At 38.9% G+C, this 19,700-nt stretch overlaps 2 protein-coding genes across 6 annotated transcripts in view; one reads left to right on the forward strand and one right to left on the reverse strand.

The window, feature by feature from the left end:
- Positions 1-15,546, forward strand: part of EIF2AK4 (eukaryotic translation initiation factor 2 alpha kinase 4) — a 118,855-nt gene extending 103,309 nt beyond the window's left edge. For 2 of the 4 annotated variants that reach the window (XM_058293900.2, XM_058293899.2), the window contains 7 exons: positions 7,643-7,755; positions 10,332-10,390; positions 11,060-11,157; positions 12,761-12,829; positions 13,360-13,404; positions 14,630-14,748; positions 15,329-15,546. In XM_058293900.2, the coding sequence (XP_058149883.1) occupies positions 7,643-7,755; positions 10,332-10,390; positions 11,060-11,157; positions 12,761-12,829; positions 13,360-13,404; positions 14,630-14,748; positions 15,329-15,386 (561 nt within the window). In that variant the 3' untranslated portion in view covers positions 15,387-15,546. Of the gene's footprint in view, positions 1-7,642; positions 7,756-9,279; positions 9,503-10,331; positions 10,391-11,059; positions 11,158-12,760; positions 12,830-13,359; positions 13,405-14,629; positions 14,749-15,328 lie in introns of those variants that run through there. The other 2 variants (XR_011648407.1, XM_058293901.2) reach the window with 2 other exon arrangements.
- Positions 11,035-19,216, reverse strand: SRP14 (signal recognition particle 14). 2 transcript variants are annotated; one of them, XM_058293905.1, is made up of 5 exons: positions 19,125-19,216; positions 18,924-18,996; positions 18,340-18,452; positions 17,193-17,225; positions 11,035-11,185 (listed from the first exon to the last, which is right to left on the reverse strand). In XM_058293905.1, the coding sequence occupies exons 1-5, from the start codon at positions 19,146-19,148 to the stop codon at positions 11,135-11,137; spliced, it is 294 nt and encodes a 97-aa protein (XP_058149888.1). In that variant the 5' UTR covers positions 19,149-19,216; the 3' UTR covers positions 11,035-11,134. The 2 variants fall into 2 exon arrangements, with proteins under 2 accessions (XP_058149888.1, XP_058149887.1); XM_058293904.1 differs by lacking the exon at positions 11,035-11,185 and adding an exon at positions 15,963-16,373.
- Positions 19,217-19,700: the final 484 nt, after the last annotated feature.

A 19,700-nucleotide genomic window follows, 5' to 3' on the forward strand; every position in this document is an offset into this window, starting at 1 on the left:
GAGTTTGCTTATTATAATTAGTTCCTATCACTGAGATCATACAATATGTGTCTGGTTTATTTCACTCAGCATAATGTCCTCAAGGTTCATCCAGGTTATTGCATGCAATAGGAACTCATTCCTTTTTACAGTAGAATAATTTTCAAATGTATATACCACAAATGTATATACCACATTTTGTTTATCCATTCATTGGGTGATGGGCACTTGGGTTGCTTCCATCTTTTGGCAATTGTGAATAATGCTCCTGTAAACATTGGTGTGCAGATATTTGTCCCTGCTTTCAATTCTTCTGGGTATATACCTAGTATCAGGTTTGCTGGCTAATACTTTAAATTCCGATCTTAGCTTCCTGAGGAACCACCAAACTGTCTTCCACAGCAACTGTACTATTTTACATTCCAACCAGCAGTAAATGAGTGTTCCTATTCTTCCACATCCTTTCCAATACTTGTAATTTTCTGTTTTGTTTTGTTTTTTAATAGTGGCCATTCTAGTGGGTGTGAAATGATACCTCATTGTAGTTTTGATTTGCATTTCCCTAATAGCTAGTTATGTTAGGCATCTTTTCGTGTGTTTTTTAGCCATTTGTGTATCTTTGGGGAAATGTCTGTTCAAGTCTTTTGTCCATATTTTAATTGGGTTGTTTGTCTTTTTAATGTTTAGTTGTAGTATTTCTTTTATATTCTGGATTTTAAAAACCCTTATCAAATATGTGGCTTCCAGATATTTTCTTCTATTGATTAGGTTGTCTTTTCACTTTTGTAACAAAGTATTTTGATACACAAAAGTTTTTAATTTTGAGGAGGTCCCATTTATCTATTTTTTTCTTTCATTGTTTATACTTTGGATATAAGTTCAAAGAAACCATTGTCAGGCTGACCTTGAGTGAGCTCTGGTAGTTTGTATCTTTCCCAGAATTTGTCCATTTCCTCTAAGTTTTCAGATATTCCCATATTATTTCACTATCTGTAGGATGTATAGTGAGAGCCCCTTTCATTCTTGGTATTGGTTATTTGTGTCTTCCCTCTGTTTTTTCCTGATCAGCCTGGCTGGAGGTTTATCAACTTAGTCTTTTCAGAGAACCAGCTTTAGATGTCAATAATTTTCTTCTTTTTTTTTTTTTTTTTTTTCCTATTTTATTGATTCTGTTTATTATTTTTTTCCTTTTGCTTACTTTGGATTTAGTTTTTTTCCCTAGTTTCTTCAGGTAAAACTTTAGATCAGGGGTTGGCCTGCAGGCTAAATCCAGCCCACACTCTATTTTTGTATGGCTTATGAGAGAGGAATAGTTTCACATTTTTAAGGGTTGTTTTTTAAAGAAGAAGAAGAAGAAGAAAAAAAAAAAAGCCCATGAAAACAAACCAAATACAAGTATGTGAAAGAGACTGTGTGTGGCTCACAAAGCCTAAAATAATTACTATCAGGCCCTTGACAGAAAAAAAAAGTTTGCTGGCACTTGGCTTAAATCATTGATTTTAGATTTTCTTCTTTTCCAATTTAGGCATTTAATGCAATAAATTTTGCTCTAATTAATGCTTTGGTTGCATCCTATACATTTCTATATGTAGTATTTTCATTTTAATTCAGCTCAAAATATTTTCTAATTTCCTTTATGATTTCTTCCTTGTTCTATAGTATTTAGAAGTGTATGGTTTAATTTCCAAATATTTGGAGATTTTCCATGTAACTTTATTCATTGATTTCTACTTTAATTCCATAGTAATCAGAGAATATATTCTATTATTTCTACCCCTTAAAATTATTAAGGCATGTTTTAAAGTCCCACGAATGGTTTATTTTAGTGGCTATTTCATATGCACTTGAAAAGAATGTGAATTCTGCTTTGTTTGGAGGAGTATTTCATAAACATCAATTAGGGCAAGTTAGTTGATAATGTTTTCCAAATCTTCTATACCTTTACTTATTGTTTTGTCTACCTATTCTGTCACTTACTAAGAGAGGGATATTGAAACTCCAGCTGTCATTGTGGACTTATATATTTCTTCGTTCAGTTATATCATTTTTTGCTTCATGTGTTTAGAAGCTCTGTTATTAAGTGAATACAACTTTAAGATTTTATATCTTTCTGTTGAAGTCACCTCTTTATCACTATGAAATGTTTCTCTTTATCCCTAGTAATATTTCTTATTCTGAAGTCTTTTGGTTAGTATTTGCATGGTTTATCTTTATCCATTCTTTTATTTTTAACCTGTGTCTTTATATTTAAAGAGGGTTTCTTAGAGATAGTCATTAGATGAATTTTGCTTTTTTTATCCATTCTGACAATCCCTGCCTTTTAATTGGAGTGTTTAGACCACTTAAATGTGTACTGTAGTTATTGAAATAGTTGGGTATAAACCTACCATTTTCCTTTTAATTTTCTATTTGTTCCATCTGTGCTTTTTTCTTTTTTTTTTTTAATAGATTAAGTACTTTTTATTTTTTTTTAACATTTTTATTTATTTATTTTTAAAGATTTATTTATTTATTTAATTCCCCCCCCCCCCCCCCCCCCCCCCCCCCGTTGTCTGTTCTCTGTGTCTATTTGCTGCGTCTTGTTTCTTTGTCCGCTTCTGTTGTTGTCAGCGGCAGGGGAAGTGTGGGCGGCGCCATTCCTGGGCAGGCTGCACTTTCTTTTGCGCTGGGCGGCTCTCCTTATGGGGCGCACTCCTTGTGCATGGGGCTCCCCTATGCAGGGACACCCCTGCGTGGAACGGCACTCCTTGCGCGCATCAGCACTGCACATGGGCCAGCTCCACACAGGTCAAGGTGGCCCGGGCTTTGAACCGCGGACGTCCCATGTGGTAGACGGACGCCCTAACCGCTGGGCCAAGTCCCCTTCCCGAAATTGCTATATATCTTATATACAAATGTATCTTTTTTATTTTCTGGCAGCTTTTAAGATTTTCTTTTAAAACTGTGTTTCCATAATTTGGTTATGATCTGATTTAGTGTAATATTCTTTATGTATCTAATATTAGGGATTCATGGAGCTTCTTTGACCTTAACATTTATAGCTTATGATTTATAGGTTTCATCAAATTTGGAAATTTTTCAGGCATTATTTCTTCAAATATTTATCTGACTCCTCCCATTTCCTTTTGGGACTCTGATTACAATATGACAATCATTTGAATTGCCCCACAGCTCATGGAAGTTGTGTTTTTTCCCTCTGCTTTATTTTAGATAGTATACTGACCTTTTCTTCTCTAGTATCTAATCCCATCCAATATATTTTTTATTCACTATACTGTATTTCTTTTCATCTGTACACATTATACAGGCATATCTCAGAAATATTGCAGGCTCAGGTCCAGACCACCACAATATAAAGAAGCTTGCGATGAAATGAGTCACATGAATTTTTCATTTTCCCAATGTATATAAAAGTTATGTTTACACTACACTGTAATCTATTAAGTGTGCAGGAAGATTACATCTAAACAATGTACATACCTTAATTAAAAAATACTTTATTGCTAAAATGCTAACCGTCATCTGAGCCTTCAGAGAATCATAATCTTTTTGCTGCTAGATGGTCTTGCCTCAATGTTGATAGCTGCTGATTGATCAAGGTGGTGGTTGCTAAAGGTTGGGGGGGGTCTATGGCAATTTCTTAAAGTAAGACAAAGATGAAGTTTGCTGCATCGATTGATTCTTCTTGTCACAAAAGACTTCTCTGTAGCATGCTATGCTGTTTGATAGCATTTTACCCTCAGGAGAACTTCTTTCCAAATTGGAGTCAATCCTCTCAAACTCTGCTGCCGCTTTATTAACTAAATCCATATTATGGAATATTCTAAATCTGTTGTTGTCATTTCAACAGTGTTCACAGCATCGTCATCAGGAATAGATTCCATCTCAAGAAGCCACTTTCTTTGTTCATCCATAAGATAAGCAGCTCCCATCCATTAAAGTTTTACCCTGAGATTGCAGCAATTCAGTCCCATCTTTAGGTTCCACTTCTAATTCTAGTTCTCTTTTGATATTTCTATCATAGCTTTTGATATTTCTATCAGTTACTTCCTCCACTGAAGTCTTGAACCCCTCACAGTTATCAATGAGGGTTAGAATCAACTTCTTCCAAACTCCTGTTAATGTTACTATTTTGACTTCCTTCTGTGAATCATGAATGTTCTTAATGACAGCTATAATGATTAATTTTTTCCAGAAGATTTTCAGTTTGTTTTGCCCAGTCCCTCAGAGGAATCATTATCTATGGCAGCTATTGTCTTAAGAAATTTATTTTTTAAATAATAAGACTTGAAAGACAAAATGACTCTTTGATCCATGGGCTACAGAATGGACGTTGTATTAGGAGGCCTGAAAACAACATTCATCTCATTGTACATCTTCCATCACAGCTCTTGGATAATCACGTACATTCCCAGTGAGCAATAAAATTTTGAAAGGAAACTTTTTTGCTTAGCAGTAGTTCTCAACAGTGGGTTTAAAATATTCATTAAACCATATTATAAACAGATATGCATCCAGGCTTTGTTGTTGCATTTATAGAGCGTAGGCCAATTAGATTTAGCATAATTCCTTTTTTTTTTTTTTTTTTATTTCTGCCACCACCACCACCACCTTATTGTTTGAACTCGCTTCTGCTCTCTGTGTCTGTTCGTTGTGTGCTCATCTTCTCTTTTTTTCAGTAGGCACCAAGAACTAAACCCAGACCTCCCATGTGGGAGAGAGGGACCCAGTGGCTTGAGCCATCTCCGCTCTTGCTTGTTGTCTCTCGCAGTGTGTCTCTGTTGCGTCATCTCGTTGCATCAGCTCACTGTCTTGCCCATGTTCTTTAGGAGGCGCTGGAAGCCAAACTTGGGACCTCCAATGTGGTAGGTGGGCACCCAACTGCTTAAGCCACATCTGCTTCCTAGATTTAGCATAATTCTTAAGGGCCCTAGGATTTTCAGAATGGCAAATGAGCATTGACTTCAACCTAAAGTTCAGCCTATATTGGCTTTTGACATGTCACCTTCCCTAAACTTAATCATTTCTAGCTTTTGATTTAAAGCGAGAGACATACAACTCTTCCTTTCACTTGAACACTTAGAGGCCATGGTAGGGTTATTAACTGGCCTAGTTTCAATATTTTTGTGCCTCAGGGAATAGGGAGGCCCAAGGAGAGGGAGAGCGATAAGAGAACAGCCTCAGTGGAGCGTTCAGTACACACACGTGTCCATTAAGTTCACCATTCTATATGGCATCCTATATGGGTACAGTTTGTGGCACCCCAAAACAATTACAGTAATAACATCCAAGATCCTGATCACAGGTCACCATAATAGATAGAATAATAATGAAAAAGTTTGAAATATTGCGAAAATTACCAAAATGTGACAGAGAGACATGAAGTGAGCACATGTGGTTGGAAAAATGGCACCAATAGACTTTCGACGCAGGATTACCACAAACCTTCAATTTGTAAATAAGCCATGTCTGCAAAAGGCAGTAAAGCAAAATGCAAGAAAATGAGGGATGCCTGTATTTGTGTCTTTTTGTCTTTTTATGTCTTCCATTTCTCTCCTCATCATGGTTCTTATTCCCTTTACACCCTTTATAATATATATAATAGTCGTTTTTAGGTCCTTGTCCACCAGTCTCATCATCTTTGATACTTCTGGGTCTGATTCTGTCAATTGCATTTCTCCTGGTTATAAGTCATATTTTTTTGCCTCTCTGCATTCCCAGTAATTTTTCATTGATTGTTGCACATACGAATTTTACATTTCAGATGCTAGACTTTCTTATATTCCTATAAATACTGTTGGACTGTTTCTGGAATGTAGTTAAGAGTAGATTCTGTTTGCTCCTTTCTAGGCTTGATTTTAAGGTCTGTTAGGGCAAGTGCAGGTCAGTCTTTAGGGCTAATTAGCCCCACTGTTAAGGCATTACCCTTCAGAGGATTCTGCCCAGTGCCCTGAGTATTATAATGTTTCTCCAACTTTGACTGGTGAGAACAGGAACGATTCCTAGCCCTGTGTGAATTCCAGAAATTATTCTGCTTTCGCTTTGCTAGTGGTTGTTTCCCCAGAATCAAGTAGTTTCCTCTCACCCATGCACAAATCAGTATTCAGCAAGACATGAGTGAACTCCTCTGCAGAGGCTCAGAAATCTTTCTTTCCCTGTGAGTATATAGCTCTCTCCTCCTTGGTCCTCTGCCCCCCAATTTTCAGCCATCTTGGCCTATCTAAACTCCAGTCTGTCTCCTCTACTTAGCAAGACCTTGAGCTCTGTTTAGGTTCCCCAGCCCTGCACTGTGGTCTGGAACCTGCCTCCACACAGGCAGCTGGGCCACCTGTAAAACTCACCTAGGACATTCATGAAGGATTATAGGCTAGAAAATGCTAAGTACATGAAGTCCTATAGATAAAGTTCTCTGATGGTTCATCAGCCTGGGAGCTACTTCAGAGGTAGCAGGAGAGTCTTCAGGTGGAGATGGGATTTAGGCTGGACCCTCATGGATAGGCAGGATATAGGTACATGCTGAAAAGACCCTGTAGGCAGAGGGACTTGCAAAGGTGATAGTAGTTCTTACCAGTAAATTGTCCCAAAGATAGAGGCAGAACAGCAGACAACTAGTCTGGCACTACTCTGAATAGTTCATTTTGGATGATGCAGAAGAATTGTAAAGAAACTTACTTAAGCAGGAGAGAATGGTTATAACTGGATCATGGAGAACCTAAATGCCCAACCAAGGAATGTGGACCTCATGTAATACCTGGTAGGGAGCCACTGAATGTTTTGGGTAAAGGGACATTGTTGTATTTGAGAAAAATTAATCTGCAGGGATACGTTGCATGGATTGAAGTGAAGAAAACTGAAGACAGGGATAACAGTGAAAAATATGGTAACCCAGGCCAAGGCTGGACACTGGCCATGGAGTGAAGATTAGAGAGTGTGTACTGGAGAGCAGGTGTGGTTCAAGCAGTTAAGCACCTGCTTCCCACATGGGAAGTCCCAGATTTGGTTCCTGGTGCCTCCTAAGGAAAACGGAAACAAACAACAAGCAAAACAAATGTAAAAACCAACTCTGGGGAGCCGATGTGGCTCCGTGATTGAGTGCCGGCTTCTCACATAAAAAGGTCCCGGGTTCATTCCCCGGCCTGTGTTACCTTAAAAAAAAATTAAATAAAGCATGAAAGCATGTGCTATAAAAGTGGCACGGTAGCATGGCAAGACTTGAGTTTAGAAAGCAGAGGGAGAGCTTCTAGATATTACTGAGGTCTCAGAAACTTTCGTGGCCAGAGGATTTTTAAGGGAAGAATATGTGAACAAATCAAATGAAATGGGAGCTGGATCATGGCCCTTTTTTAAAAAAATTCTGTCATCTACGATAAACTGTTTTAGCCTAGACACTTTTCAGCAGTGGCACTTTGAGGATTACCCTGTTCGGTGTAGGCTGTTTAGCAGCATCCCTGGCCTCTGGCCTCTAGGGGCCAGTAGAATCCCCCACAGTTGTGACAACCACAATGTTTCTGAGCAGTGCCAAATGCCCCTGGGGCGGGGGGCGGGAATCGCGGCAGGTTGAGAACACTGTTCTATGCTGTTGATTTAATAATCTTACTGCGGTACTCTGATCAAGGCTTTTGGCTTCAGAAATCTTGATGGATCCATTTTGTTTCTTTTTAAGGTTAAGTCTTTTGAGAAAGAAAGGCAAACAGAGAAACGTGTACTGGAGTCTGATCTTGTAGACCACATGGTGCAGAAACTGAGGACTAAAGTCAGTGATGAAAGGAATATCAGGTAAGTTAGCAAACAAAAGCCCAGAAAAGCAGCTGCAGCTGCCCATATAGAACATATATACATTTATTTGAAAAGTCAATTTGATCTTTCTGGGAAATAAAGATAAGTCAGAACAACTTTTAATGAACCACTGAATTTATTCTGAATAATTCAATCAGCACTTTAATTATATGACCCCTTATGTAAGAAGAATCATATCCCCCTTTTAACATTTGCTCTTCGTAACATTTCAAAGAATTTTCTATCATTTTGAAAGGACTAAGGAGCCAAAGTCTACCTGCCATTATCTTACTCTGCCTGCCCCTCAAAGAATTGGAGTAGTCTTTTGTCAATGTAATTTGAAAAAAATGTGTGTTCTGGGAAAAGTTCTTATAGATTCGTGCTGGGAGTATAAACTAGTTCAAATATCTGCTAGCAATTTAGTAAAATAAGTTAAAAGACTTCAAAATAAAAATGAAAAAATTTGACTCAACAACTCCACTTTCAGGAATTAACAACTCCACTTTCAGGAATTTGTACTAAAAATATTTCCACAGAGATATCTATAAAGATGTCTATCAAGGATTGTTTAAAATAGTGGTTCTCAAACTTTTGGGTCTCAGAACCCTTTACAGCCTTAAAAATTATTAATTATTAAGGTCTCCAAAGAGGTTTTGTTTATGTGACTTAAATCTATCATTTTCTGTTTTAGAAAGTCAAACTGAAACATGTTTATTTATTCATTTTGAAATACCAATAAACTCATTACATGTTAACCTAAATACTGTACTTTTTTCTTTTTTTTCTTTATTTTGTCTTTTTTTCACCTTTTGTTATTATTTTTTAATACTGTACCTTTAATGAGAAATAACTATACTTTCCAAAACAAAATAAATTTGTTAAGAACAGCATTGTTTTACGTTTTTGCAAATCTCTTTCACACATTGTAATCTCTTGAATGTCTTACTAGAAGAGAACTCAATTCTTACTTCTGCTTCTGCATTCAATCAGTTGTGAGATGTCATGTCTCTGGAAAGCTCCATTGCACATTTCTAAGGGGATGAGAGTAAAAAGACAAACAGCATTTTAAGATTATTATAAAAATAGTTTGCCCGTGAGGACTCCCTGTAAGGATCTCAGGAACCTTTAGGGGTCCCTGGACCACACTTTGAGAATCTCTGGTTTATGATATCAAAATATATATTAGAAGATTGTTTGAATTATGGTTAATATAGTGAAATACTATGTATCCTTTTAAGAATGATGATTTTAGGAAAACCAAGTTTATTGACATGGAAAGATAGGATGTATATGGTATTATCCCATCTTTGTTGTAACCAAAATACACAGCCCATACAAAGAAAAATGTCTGAAAGATTGTACCAAATTTTTAGTTGTAGTTATTTCTGATTAGTGAATTTACAGGGGATTAGTGTTATTTACAGAGGATCTTAATTTTCTTCTTTAAGCTTTTCTGTATATTTGCAAAGTACATGTAAATGTTTATAATCAGGAAATGCAACAGTCAAATTCTTTTTTACTTAGAACAGTGATTCTCAGCTGTAGCAACCTGCCCCGCTCCGTTCCCCCAGGGATCATTTGGCAAAATCTGCGGACATTTTTGGTTGTCACCCTGGGGGACTGTCACTACTGGCATCTGGTAGGTAGAGGCCAGGAACGTGGCTAAACATTCTGCAGTGCATGGGATGCTCCCTGCCCCCACGCAAAGACACAGCTTTCCCAAGTGTTAGTAGTGCCTCGGTTGAGAAATCCTGACTAAAATAAAAGTTCTTGCTTTCTTCTCCCTTCTCTGCCTTTGTCCATTTGCCCCTAGCTTGAATGTATTCACCATCAGACTTTTTCTAAGGGAATATAATGCTCTTGAAGTCACCAGGAATTAGAACCACAGGCCCAAATCAGAGACAAATGTTTAGGAAAGAAAACGAAAAAACATTCAACTACTTAAGAGTATGAGTGAACACTATTCAAACACTTCGAAGGCTAGTTGGGTATTAAGTTTAATGGGAAAATCTAGGTTCAAAATGTTTCCTTGGTGTGATTATTTCCCTGTATTCCCAAGATACTGTGCTATTGTGTGTCTCAAAGGCTATAAATTAAGTCGCAGCCTTTGGAAGAACATCCATTCACAGCTTTTGAAAGAAGAGCCTGATTTACCAAGGGCTGTCCTGAGGGTGATGGCCAAGGCGAGCCATGATGAGGGTGGGGTATGTGTTGCTAATGTTTCCTTGTATTGTGAGGAGTGAGGAAAGAATGCATATTTTATTTAATTGAAATTAGCTTCTTGTGTTGAGCCAGGATTTCAAACTCAGTTGAATAAATCAGAATGTTTTCTTTAGGCATTTGTTCATTTAAAATTACCTCTTTTATAACTTAATTTACTCTTGCCCCAAATCATAACTAAGTCAAAATTTTTGATGTGAGATTTTGCTTTCTCTCCTACTAATAACCAAGAGGAACATATTTTTCTCTAATTAATAGGAAAAGTGGGTCACTGTAAGTGTGACCCACTAAAAGTGATCGGTGTTGCTCTTGCCCTGTTGACTGTTTCCTAATTGTTTTTGTTTGCTTATTTTTAGAGAAGCTTCCGATAATCTTGCAGTGCAAAATCTGAAGGGTTCATTTTCTAATGCTTCAGGTATAAATTACTAATTATAATCCAAACATAATAATGCCTTGTGTTACTTATGCATGTTTGTTCTAAGCAGTTACTGCTGTGGCTAACTCCTTGTTTTGTTGGAAAGATACTTTTAAAGTAACAATAATTAGTCCAATAAATTGTACCAAATGGAATTTATCCTTATGCTTTGAAAGTGACAAAACAAATAGGTGTTAGGTGACTTTTCTGAGCCTTGGTTTATCTCTGCTTAATGTCTTGTTTTTACAAATGGCTTTCTTCCTTTGACTCAGTTTATTGTATAAGTTAAATGTGGATAATTTTCCTGGAAAAATTCCCAATACAGTAGATTGAAGATAAGTATTTTTAAATTCCTTGGAGAAATAAGTATTAGAGTTTGGGAGATACTAAGTTTGATTTTCTTAGATTCATGAATTTTTGTGCCTCTTGTACCTTCACCACTCCCCTACCCCCAGCCCCCAAGGAGAGCAGTCAGAAGCATCAAAACTCCTGGGAGTGGGGTTCTGGGCTCCTCCCTGGTCAAGAGCAAGGGGCAGCAGAGATAGAAAACAAAGCCCAGATGTACTCTAGCCCTTAGAATCAGAACAGGGTGATTCTACCATCTCTCTGTGGTATGTTACAGAAAGTGGGATCAGGTAAACCCATCAATTCTGAAACTCTTTATTTCAGGTTTGTTTGAAATCCATGGAGCAGCAGTTGTTCCCAGTGTGAGTGTGATAGCCCCGGAGAAGCTGTCAGCCAGCACTAGGAGGCGGTATGAAACACAGGTACATGGGTCAGGGTTTCTTTGGTTTCCTAAGAAAGAAAACAGGAAAGGAAAATAAGAAACAGGGAGTTTCCTGGAAATATTTTTCTTCCCACTTCCCTAATTTAGTGGTTTCTGAAAATTTCACCAACACAAAGCCTCTTTCTGGTGCCAAATTCTGACCTGTTGTCTTACAAAGAGGTGTCAGTACACATTGTGTGCAACTAGAAGCAGCTGTGTGTCAGAATGTAAACAAAACTTTCTATTGTGGCTCTAATGGCAGACTGGGTTTTTTGTTGTTTCATTTTCAATCACAAAGCAGAAGAGGTCTGCCACAAAGAGTTGAGGGAAGTTTCTCATGTATTTAGTCTCTCCTATATGCTGATGCTGTACTGAATACTGTGTAAAATATAAAAGACATAGGAGACAGCCCTAGTCCTCAAAAAGTTTATAACCTTAGAAGTATTTGCATAACACAATTGGGAGACCAGTAGGACAAAATACATAATAGAATGCTGAATTAAATGTATTGAATGTGAGAGTGAACTGTGCTGTGGACATGTGGGAAGGATAGAGATGAGCTTGAATGATCAAGAAAGACTTTATGGGAAAGCAGATGTGGCTCAAGCAACTGGGCTCCTGTCTACCATATAGGAGGTCCAGGGTTTGATGCCCAGGGCCTCTTGGTGAAGGCAAGCTGACTCGTGGGGTGAGCTGGCCCACACAGAGTGCTGGCCTATGCAGAGTACTGCCCACGCAGGAGTGCTGGCCCATGCGGAGAGCTGGCGCAGCAAGATGACACAACAAACAGAGACGTAGAGGAGAGAGAATATGGGATGCAGCAGATCAGGGAGCTGAGGTGGCACAAGAGAATGATTGCCTCTCTCCCCATCCAGAAGGTCCCAGTATCGGTTCCTAGAGCCGCCTACTGAGAATACAAGCAGACACAGAAGAACACACAGCGAATGGAAACAGAAAGCAGACACGGGGCAAGGAGAAATAAATACTTTTTTTTAAAAAGGCTTTATGGAGGGACAGTAGGAAAGGTGGTGCAGACAGTGCTAATAAGCATGGGCAGGACACTGGCCTCATTTGGGAAGAGGGTGAATGTGAGACGGGTCATTACTTAGAAATGTAATTAGATTGAAATACAAAGATCAGGTACCTAATTTTTCCAAATTCTCCTGTTTCTCAGGATATTAGGATGTTTCATGTCTACCTACTGCTTTCATCACCTAATATATTTCATTTCTGTATCCTTTCTTGCTATGTCAGGTGCCCCTTTCTCCAAATTTAGCTTAATACTGAAATCACCATGCTTCAGAGTGTACTATTTCATTATACTAAGACGTTTTTAGGTATGATTTTAATATTATAAATAAATAAGCAATAAAAGGATTATTAAACAAATGAGCAAGATAGGTTATAAAATCTTATTTTCCCTGAGATCCTAACAGGCTGGACTTCTGTCTTTCTGAGATGGATTAAGAGCAAATCTTTAGATAACGTTTGGAATACCTTCAAAGCTTTGGTTTGTCACTCTGTGAATATTCGTTAGAACAGAATTTTAATATGTCAAGATGACATGGTTTGATGTACTCTGAATTCCATTTTCTTATTGTTAGGTACAAACACGACTTCAGACCTCACTTGCCAACTTACATCAGAAAAGCAGTGAAATTGAAATTTTGGCTGTAAGTCACTTTCTTCAACATTTTGAGGATGGTTTCTGTCCACACTGTAAATAGTAGTTTCCTGAGAGGTTAGGACTTTTTTGCTCAGTGTCAACAATATTTGATGCAGGCCTTGCTGATATGTAAACTACAAGCCATCTAAAACTGCAAAGAACTAGGGAGAAAATGGAAGAGTCCTCCCCCCTTTTGTTGTTGTTGTTTCTCTTATTTTCTTCCTCTGAAAGATGGGAGGAAATGAAAACAAAAATCATTTTTCTTAATGTTTCAGGCCTTTGCCTCACTAAGTTTACTGAGGACATGGGATGTGGGTTGGTGTGTGAGGTAACTGGGAGTAGTTTCCACAGCTTATAGTTCATCAGTGCTGATCTCACCACTGCGTAGTTCATTAAGTTTGTTCTGTAGCACAGTGGCATCTGAGACTCTGCCAGCCCTATTCAGGTTGCACAGTCCCGAGTGACACCATAGTCACAAGTCAGCTTGTGCTGTCTAGAGCTGCCTGATAGGTGATGCACCTTTCTGTGTATTGACAGGTGGATCTACCAAAAGAAGCAATTGTACAGTTTTTATCGTTAGAGGTAAGCAAGATAAACTCTTCTGTGCCATGGCCTTTAAAATCCCAAAGCTTTGCTGTTAATTTGCCAAAAGAAAATGAAAAAGGTATTATATTTTCTTAGTGATAAAGTGTTTTTCTGGCAATTCCAGGAATTCAATGACATTGTTCCTTTTATGTAGCATATATTATTAAATTATATGTTGAGGAAATCATACTTTTCTAGTGACTTTTTAAATTTTAGAAATACATTATTTTTATTTTATTTAATAAACACGTAGTACCTTTACTATGTGTCAGGCTCTGGGAGGCCCTGTTCTAAGTGTTTTACAAATGTTAACTGTTTAATCATAACAACCCCAAAAGAAAGGTATTAATACTATTATTCCCATTTTACAGATAAGAGAACAGAAGCAGAGAGATTAAATATTTTACCCAATGTCTCCCAGCTAGTAAGTAGCAGAGCCAAGATTTAAACCTAGGCAGACTCGCAGAACATGTGTTCTTAGCCACTATACTATGCTGGCTCTCAAACTTCATTCTAGCTAGGGAAGCCTATTTGTAGAATTAAAACTATGTAGAAGATCCTTTTGCAAAGATTAAAATTAATTTAGGTCCTTTTTTATATGCTTTTCTTACAGATGGATATAAGTCATTATCATCAAAGACCTTAAGAACTTCTATAATTTGAATTTATAGTTCCCTTTGCTATTGATAATGCTTAACTATAATCATAGCTACAGGTGGCTTTTGCATGTCATTTTTTGAAAAAGATAGTTTTTTTGGTCCATCCAGAGTGTTGTAGTCCCAGATTAGATAAAAAGTGAACTTTGCCTGAGAACTAACATTTCATATTATGTTTTCTGTTGTTGTCTTGAAAATGAGCATACATTACTGTCAATTTGATTTATGAGTCATTCAAATGGATCACATCAGAGGTGCTATCTCCATTTTATACAAAGGAAACAGCAGGAAGAAATAACTGGTCTAAAGTCTTATTAGCACACTGGGGCTGTGGCATTACAAAAAAGGCTCTAGTAAGATAATCTTATCTTCAAAGGAAAACAATGCCTCAAAGGAAGAACCACCAGCACGGTCCCCCACCAGTCTTCCTGGTTCCTTCTACCTGCTTTCTTCTGGTATACTTGAACAGGGAAAGGTGTTGGCATTTCATCAGTGACCCAGAGAAGGCCAGTTAATAAACTCTAGTGCCCTGCTGTTAAGTCTAAGACTTGTCTATTTTTTCCTAGTGGGATGCTGATGAACAGGCATTTAACGCAACTGTGAAGCAGCTGCTGTCACGCCTGCCAAAGCAAAGATACCTCAAATTAGTCTGTGATGAAATTTATAACATCAAAGTAGAGAAAAAGTAAGTAATCACTTAAATGCACATTTCACATGGTTGGCCCTCAGGGAGAGGTTTTAGAGTGACACATATTTTATTGCCTTGTTGAGGTTTGATGTCAGCCTGTTATGTTAGAACTACAACTGGCAACCAGTAAATCTTGCTCAGGACTGTCGATCACTTGGTCATGATCTTGTCATTGACAAAACACAGTGGTCCCAAGGGTAGCTATCCCAGTTCTAATTTGTTCACCCAGGTTATTCACTTGTAGAAATATGTTTAAATGAAAGAAAAGAGCTGTGACTGCTTATGTCCTCGTGTCAAAATGCCAGTGATTCCTGTTATCCACTTAAAAGCAGCAGTGAAGCCTGCTGAGGTGACTAGTGCTCTCCTCGTGTAGGACCACAGTGCAGACCCTTGCCAGTCACGACCTGCCAGTCAGTTATGTTTTTAGTGACTAACTTTCCATCCTGTTTTTCCTTGAACAAAGCTCCTACAGTTTAAGTGCTCTAAAAATATATATATATATTTATTAACGCTCTTCTCTACCCATTATGCTTACCTATGGTCTGTCCTTTTAATCTACCTTTTCCCTCTTTTGCAGGGTGTCTGTGCTATTCCTGTACAGCTACAGAGATGACTACTACAGAATCTTATTTTAATCCTAAAAAACTGTCATTACATTGTTCAGCCAGGGATTTATACTATAGAATGTTGTACATTCACTGTAATTTTAAATTAACTTTAAATTCTGAACTGTCCTGTCAGTTTTATATTGTATATTATCATAAATTTAGCTTTTTGAATAAATGTTTTCATATATCTGGTGCTTTTTCACTGCAAATCTGTTAACACTAAAGGATTCATGGAGCTAGAACACCAGAAAACAGCTTTGTTCTTCCCATTTCCCTAACATTAGATGTGAAAATGCCAAACTAAAAACCATTTTTTTAAAAATCATTACTTTGGCATCATTTATTCTGGATAATTTTATAATATGCTTATCCTATGGCAGTTAAGCAGACTTTCATTTAGCTGTGAGAACTCATTCAAACTTGCTAAAGAAACTATGATAAAATTATAGTTAGGTGGGAAGAATGCCCGTAAGATAACTTTTTATAAATTTGTCAGTTTTCAGTTCCAGCAACCTTAAAGATTCCACTAAAGCCTATTCATTAAGCATTTAGTAGTTGTCAGAAACTATTAAATGGGGTGGGAAAAATAAAAGAGACAATCCATGCTGATAAATAGATGCATTTAATGATACATTACTCTTCACAGAGAAGGCTAAAGGCCTTTAAACTATAACCCAGGAATACACAATCATGCAACACAGACCAATTAGCCAGGTCTAAAATAACCTGGCTTCTAACTACACCTACCCTGTAAATACTACAGCCCTTTTTCTGCCCTTCTTCCCTCCAAAATGACCCTGTAACTCACATGAAATCAGCCACTATGGGGGAACCAGAAACCTAGCTGTGTGTGTGGCCAAAAGGAAAAAACAAAGGAAAAATAATTCAGTGGTTAGTTGGTGAAAGCATGAAGTCAGGGACCCTTCACTGTGCTGCTTTGGTCTTCTTGCTCTTGCTCTTTTTGTCCCTCTTCTTCAGCCCATCCATGTTGGCTCTCAACAGACTTGAATAAGCCTGAAAAACAGAGCATGGCCTTAATGGAAAGGGTTACCAACTAGTGAAGCAGCTGCCCCACTTCCATAATGAATTTAGGGTAGCCAAAATCAGAAAGTCTACCTGATAAAAAATATAATTCTATGGGGCAATTGCATTTTAAGGAAAAAGGTAAAGAAAACACTTTCACATTTTAGCAGCTTTTGCAACACTCACCCACAGCAAGTTATACCTTTTTAGCTTTGTTTTGTTTTGCTTTGGGTTTTTGTGGGGTTTTTTGTATTTATTTATTTCCTCTCCCCCCTTTGTGGCTTGCTTGCTGTCTGTTCTCTGTGTCCGTCCCTGCATTCTTCTGTGTTTTTTGCTTGTCTCCCTTTTTGTTTTGTCACCTTGCTGAGTCAGCACCCTGTGGCGCTTGCAGGCCGGGCAGCACTCTGCAGTGTGTGGGTGGGCCTGTCTTCACAAGGAGGCCCCAGGAAGCGAACTCAGGCCCTCCCATATGGTAGACGGGAGCCCAACTGATTGAGCCACAGCTGCTTCCCTGTTCTGCTTTGTTTTTAACACAAAAAGGGAAAACTGCAGACAATTTTTTGTTCAGCTATACTATAGGTAGAGGGTTATCAGAAGCCTAAGGCAACAAAATGTAGTCTTTTAAACTAGAATAAAGACAGTGTTGATGCTGGAAGCAGAATTCACAGCCTGGCAGCTTTCCATTTGTAAAATATTGGTAAAATATAACAAGGGGGAGAGTGAACCCAAATATCAATCTTAACTCAGTGTTCAATATTATGCCAACTCCTGCCCTGAGAAGGGGACATAGGGAACACCATCACAACTCACCATCTGAAACTTATTAACTTCTTTGGAGCTCACCTGGAAAAGAAGGTAAAAAGAGATAATTTCCGTTATCCATACAGGAATCCCCTGCCCCAACCCAGATGATCTCCAAAAGCTTCATGAAGACAACACCCTAATCCTTCAAATTTAGAATTCCCCAACTTCAGGAGTCATATACACTAAAGGCCACTTTCCTATGCCTGAGAAACAAAGTAGCTCTGTACCTTTTCCCACACAACTGAAAACTGCACCCAAATGGAAAAGAGCAAAAAGCAGGTTCCTATAGAAGCTTCGCTTCTTATCCCATGGGAACCTCTTCCATGTTTTGCATCGTATTTTCTCCCTAGGGTCTGAGAAACCTGAGGCTTTCTCAGCGTTAAATTGTTGTGCAAGATACATTTAAACCATTCCATCATCATATTTTAAACCTGCCTTCCATTCAGGCCAATTTTAGCATAATACAAGCTACCATAATAAGAGAAATTCTACTCTGAAGAAGATTCCTTAGGTTTTTTTTTAATAACTTTTAAGACTTTATTAGCTTGCTCCACTGTAAAAATTTTTATCAAGAGAACTTGTAAAGGGAGACTTATCAACTACATCTCCTGAATGTCCTATTGTAATGTGACTGGAGGCAGTCCAGATCTGGGCTAGCAGGAGACAGTACTCAGAATCCAGGGAGTCTCCTGCTTTGTCATATTCAACCTCCACCTTGAAAGGGAAGACTAGAGCTCTTGACTAAATGTATATTCTCTCAGTCTAACACATAGCTACATATTTGCAGCGTGAACCACAAATACTGGAATACAGCTTAAGAGCATCATCTGTTCACTAACCCCAGCACAGAAAAGGAAAAAGGAATTGAAAATTTATGTCAACTGCTACTCAAAGTAGGGATAAGGACTAATATGCTAATTTTATTTCTACAACTATTTTAGAACAAAAAAGTGACCTCTTTTTTTCTTTTTAATTCTGTTATTGGGGTTTCTATTAAAGTGATAAAGAAAGATCCTGGTCTGGTAATAGCTGGGGAGCAACTCGCTTACTAGTTCTTGGCAGAGAAAGGGGGAGTCTGGCTCAGTCAGGCCCCATCCTCAAAGTTAAACTCATCTTTAAACTCCAAGATTGGAGGGTTAGGAATCCGGCTCACCACAGTGCTGATCTTCTTTTTCCCATCAGTAGCTCTTAATAGGCACTTGTTGTCAGAGGGCTCAAAGCCCTCCACGGTACCCTTCCTTGGAATGGGTTTAGTTCGACCATCATCTGCATTAAAAATACATCCTGGTGAACACGGCCATACATGAACAGGTAGACAAAAATTAATAAAATGGTGGGGAAGGGATACTTAGAATTTACCGGCTCTATCTAATTTCTATTATCATCCCTTATCGCTGTCGGTTTGGCCAAACCTTACAGAACTATATATACCATCTCCACTCTGGAAACATTGTAACATCAAACCGATTAAATCAAGTAGTAGCGGAGTTTAGGATCCTTGTCAAAAGAACAACCCAGACATGCTTGGGGAGTAGGGGGCACACCAGCCACAATTCTCCATTTTCTGAGCCCTGAATGTGCCCAGAACAGGGTAAATGAAGGTAGGGGGAGGCGGGGATCCGAGGCAGATTCCGCCTGTGGCTCCCAGACATTGGAGACCCGGGCGAGGGAATCGTTTGGCTTCCAGGGCGCCCGCCCCAACTTCCTTCCGGCCTTGTCGAGAAGACTGCTGCTTACACTTCTTCAGGGTGATGAACACGCTGCCCGACAGCCGGCACTTCTGGAACAGTCTGGTCAGCTCCGTCAGGAACTGGAACACAACAAGCCCGGCCCCGTTAGGCAACCCCAAACGCTCGCCGCGCCACGTCCCGGCCCCTCCCGCAGGCAGGAACAAGCCCCTAGCCGCATCCGTCCCTCCACAGACCAGATTCTGACTACCTGCTCGCTCTCCAGCAGCACCATCCCGGCGCTGCCGGCTCTGCTCCGTCAGCCTAAACCCCAAGCAGTTGGGACCGGAAGTTCCGCCTACCTGGGCGGGACTTCCTCTATTGGGTTTCAATTCTCCACCAATCCCTGCCTCCGTCCTACCCCCGCCCCGCCCACCAGGCGTCGGCGCCCGCGCCCTGAGATGCCCCCACTGTCCCCTGCGAGGAACTGCGAGAAGGACCAGTGGGCGGATCTGGGCTCCCCAAAAGGAGTGAGAAAGCGCGTTAAATAAATTTTTAAAAAAGGTTAGATAGAAACATAGCTCTGTTTATCCCGCTGTATGATGGGCAAGTTACCTCATCGTAAAAGTCAAGATAATAGTATCCACTTCGCAGTATTGTTGTGAAGAGTAAATGAGTTAACATATAATAAACACTTAGAACAGGGCCTGGCACATAGAAAGTGTTATTTTATTATTGCTCCTGTTCTCATTATCAGTCATTATAATAAATTGTCGTGGGGATCCTCTGAACTCTCCTCTGACCAGGCTGGGTGGTCCTAAGGGCTGCCACCTCAGCTGCTCTAGGG

The sequence above is a fragment of the Dasypus novemcinctus genome, chromosome 3 (genome assembly GCF_030445035.2).
Source record: "Dasypus novemcinctus isolate mDasNov1 chromosome 3, mDasNov1.1.hap2, whole genome shotgun sequence".
NCBI classification, from domain to species: Eukaryota; Metazoa; Chordata; class Mammalia; order Cingulata; family Dasypodidae; genus Dasypus; species Dasypus novemcinctus.

Bases quoted from the DNA above. Each gene is read 5' to 3' on its own strand.
- SRP14 (XM_058293904.1), bottom strand. From the start codon at position 19,148: ATGGTGCTGCTGGAGAGCGAGCAG. The intron at 18,997-19,124 runs GTAGTCAGAATC...GTTGTGTTCCAG, and splicing joins TGCTGCTGGAGAGCGAGCAG to TTCCTGACGGAGCTGACCAG. The intron at 16,374-17,192 runs GTGAGTTGTGAT...TCTGTTTTTCAG, and splicing joins AAGTTAATAAGTTTCAGATG to GCTTATTCAAGTCTGTTGAG.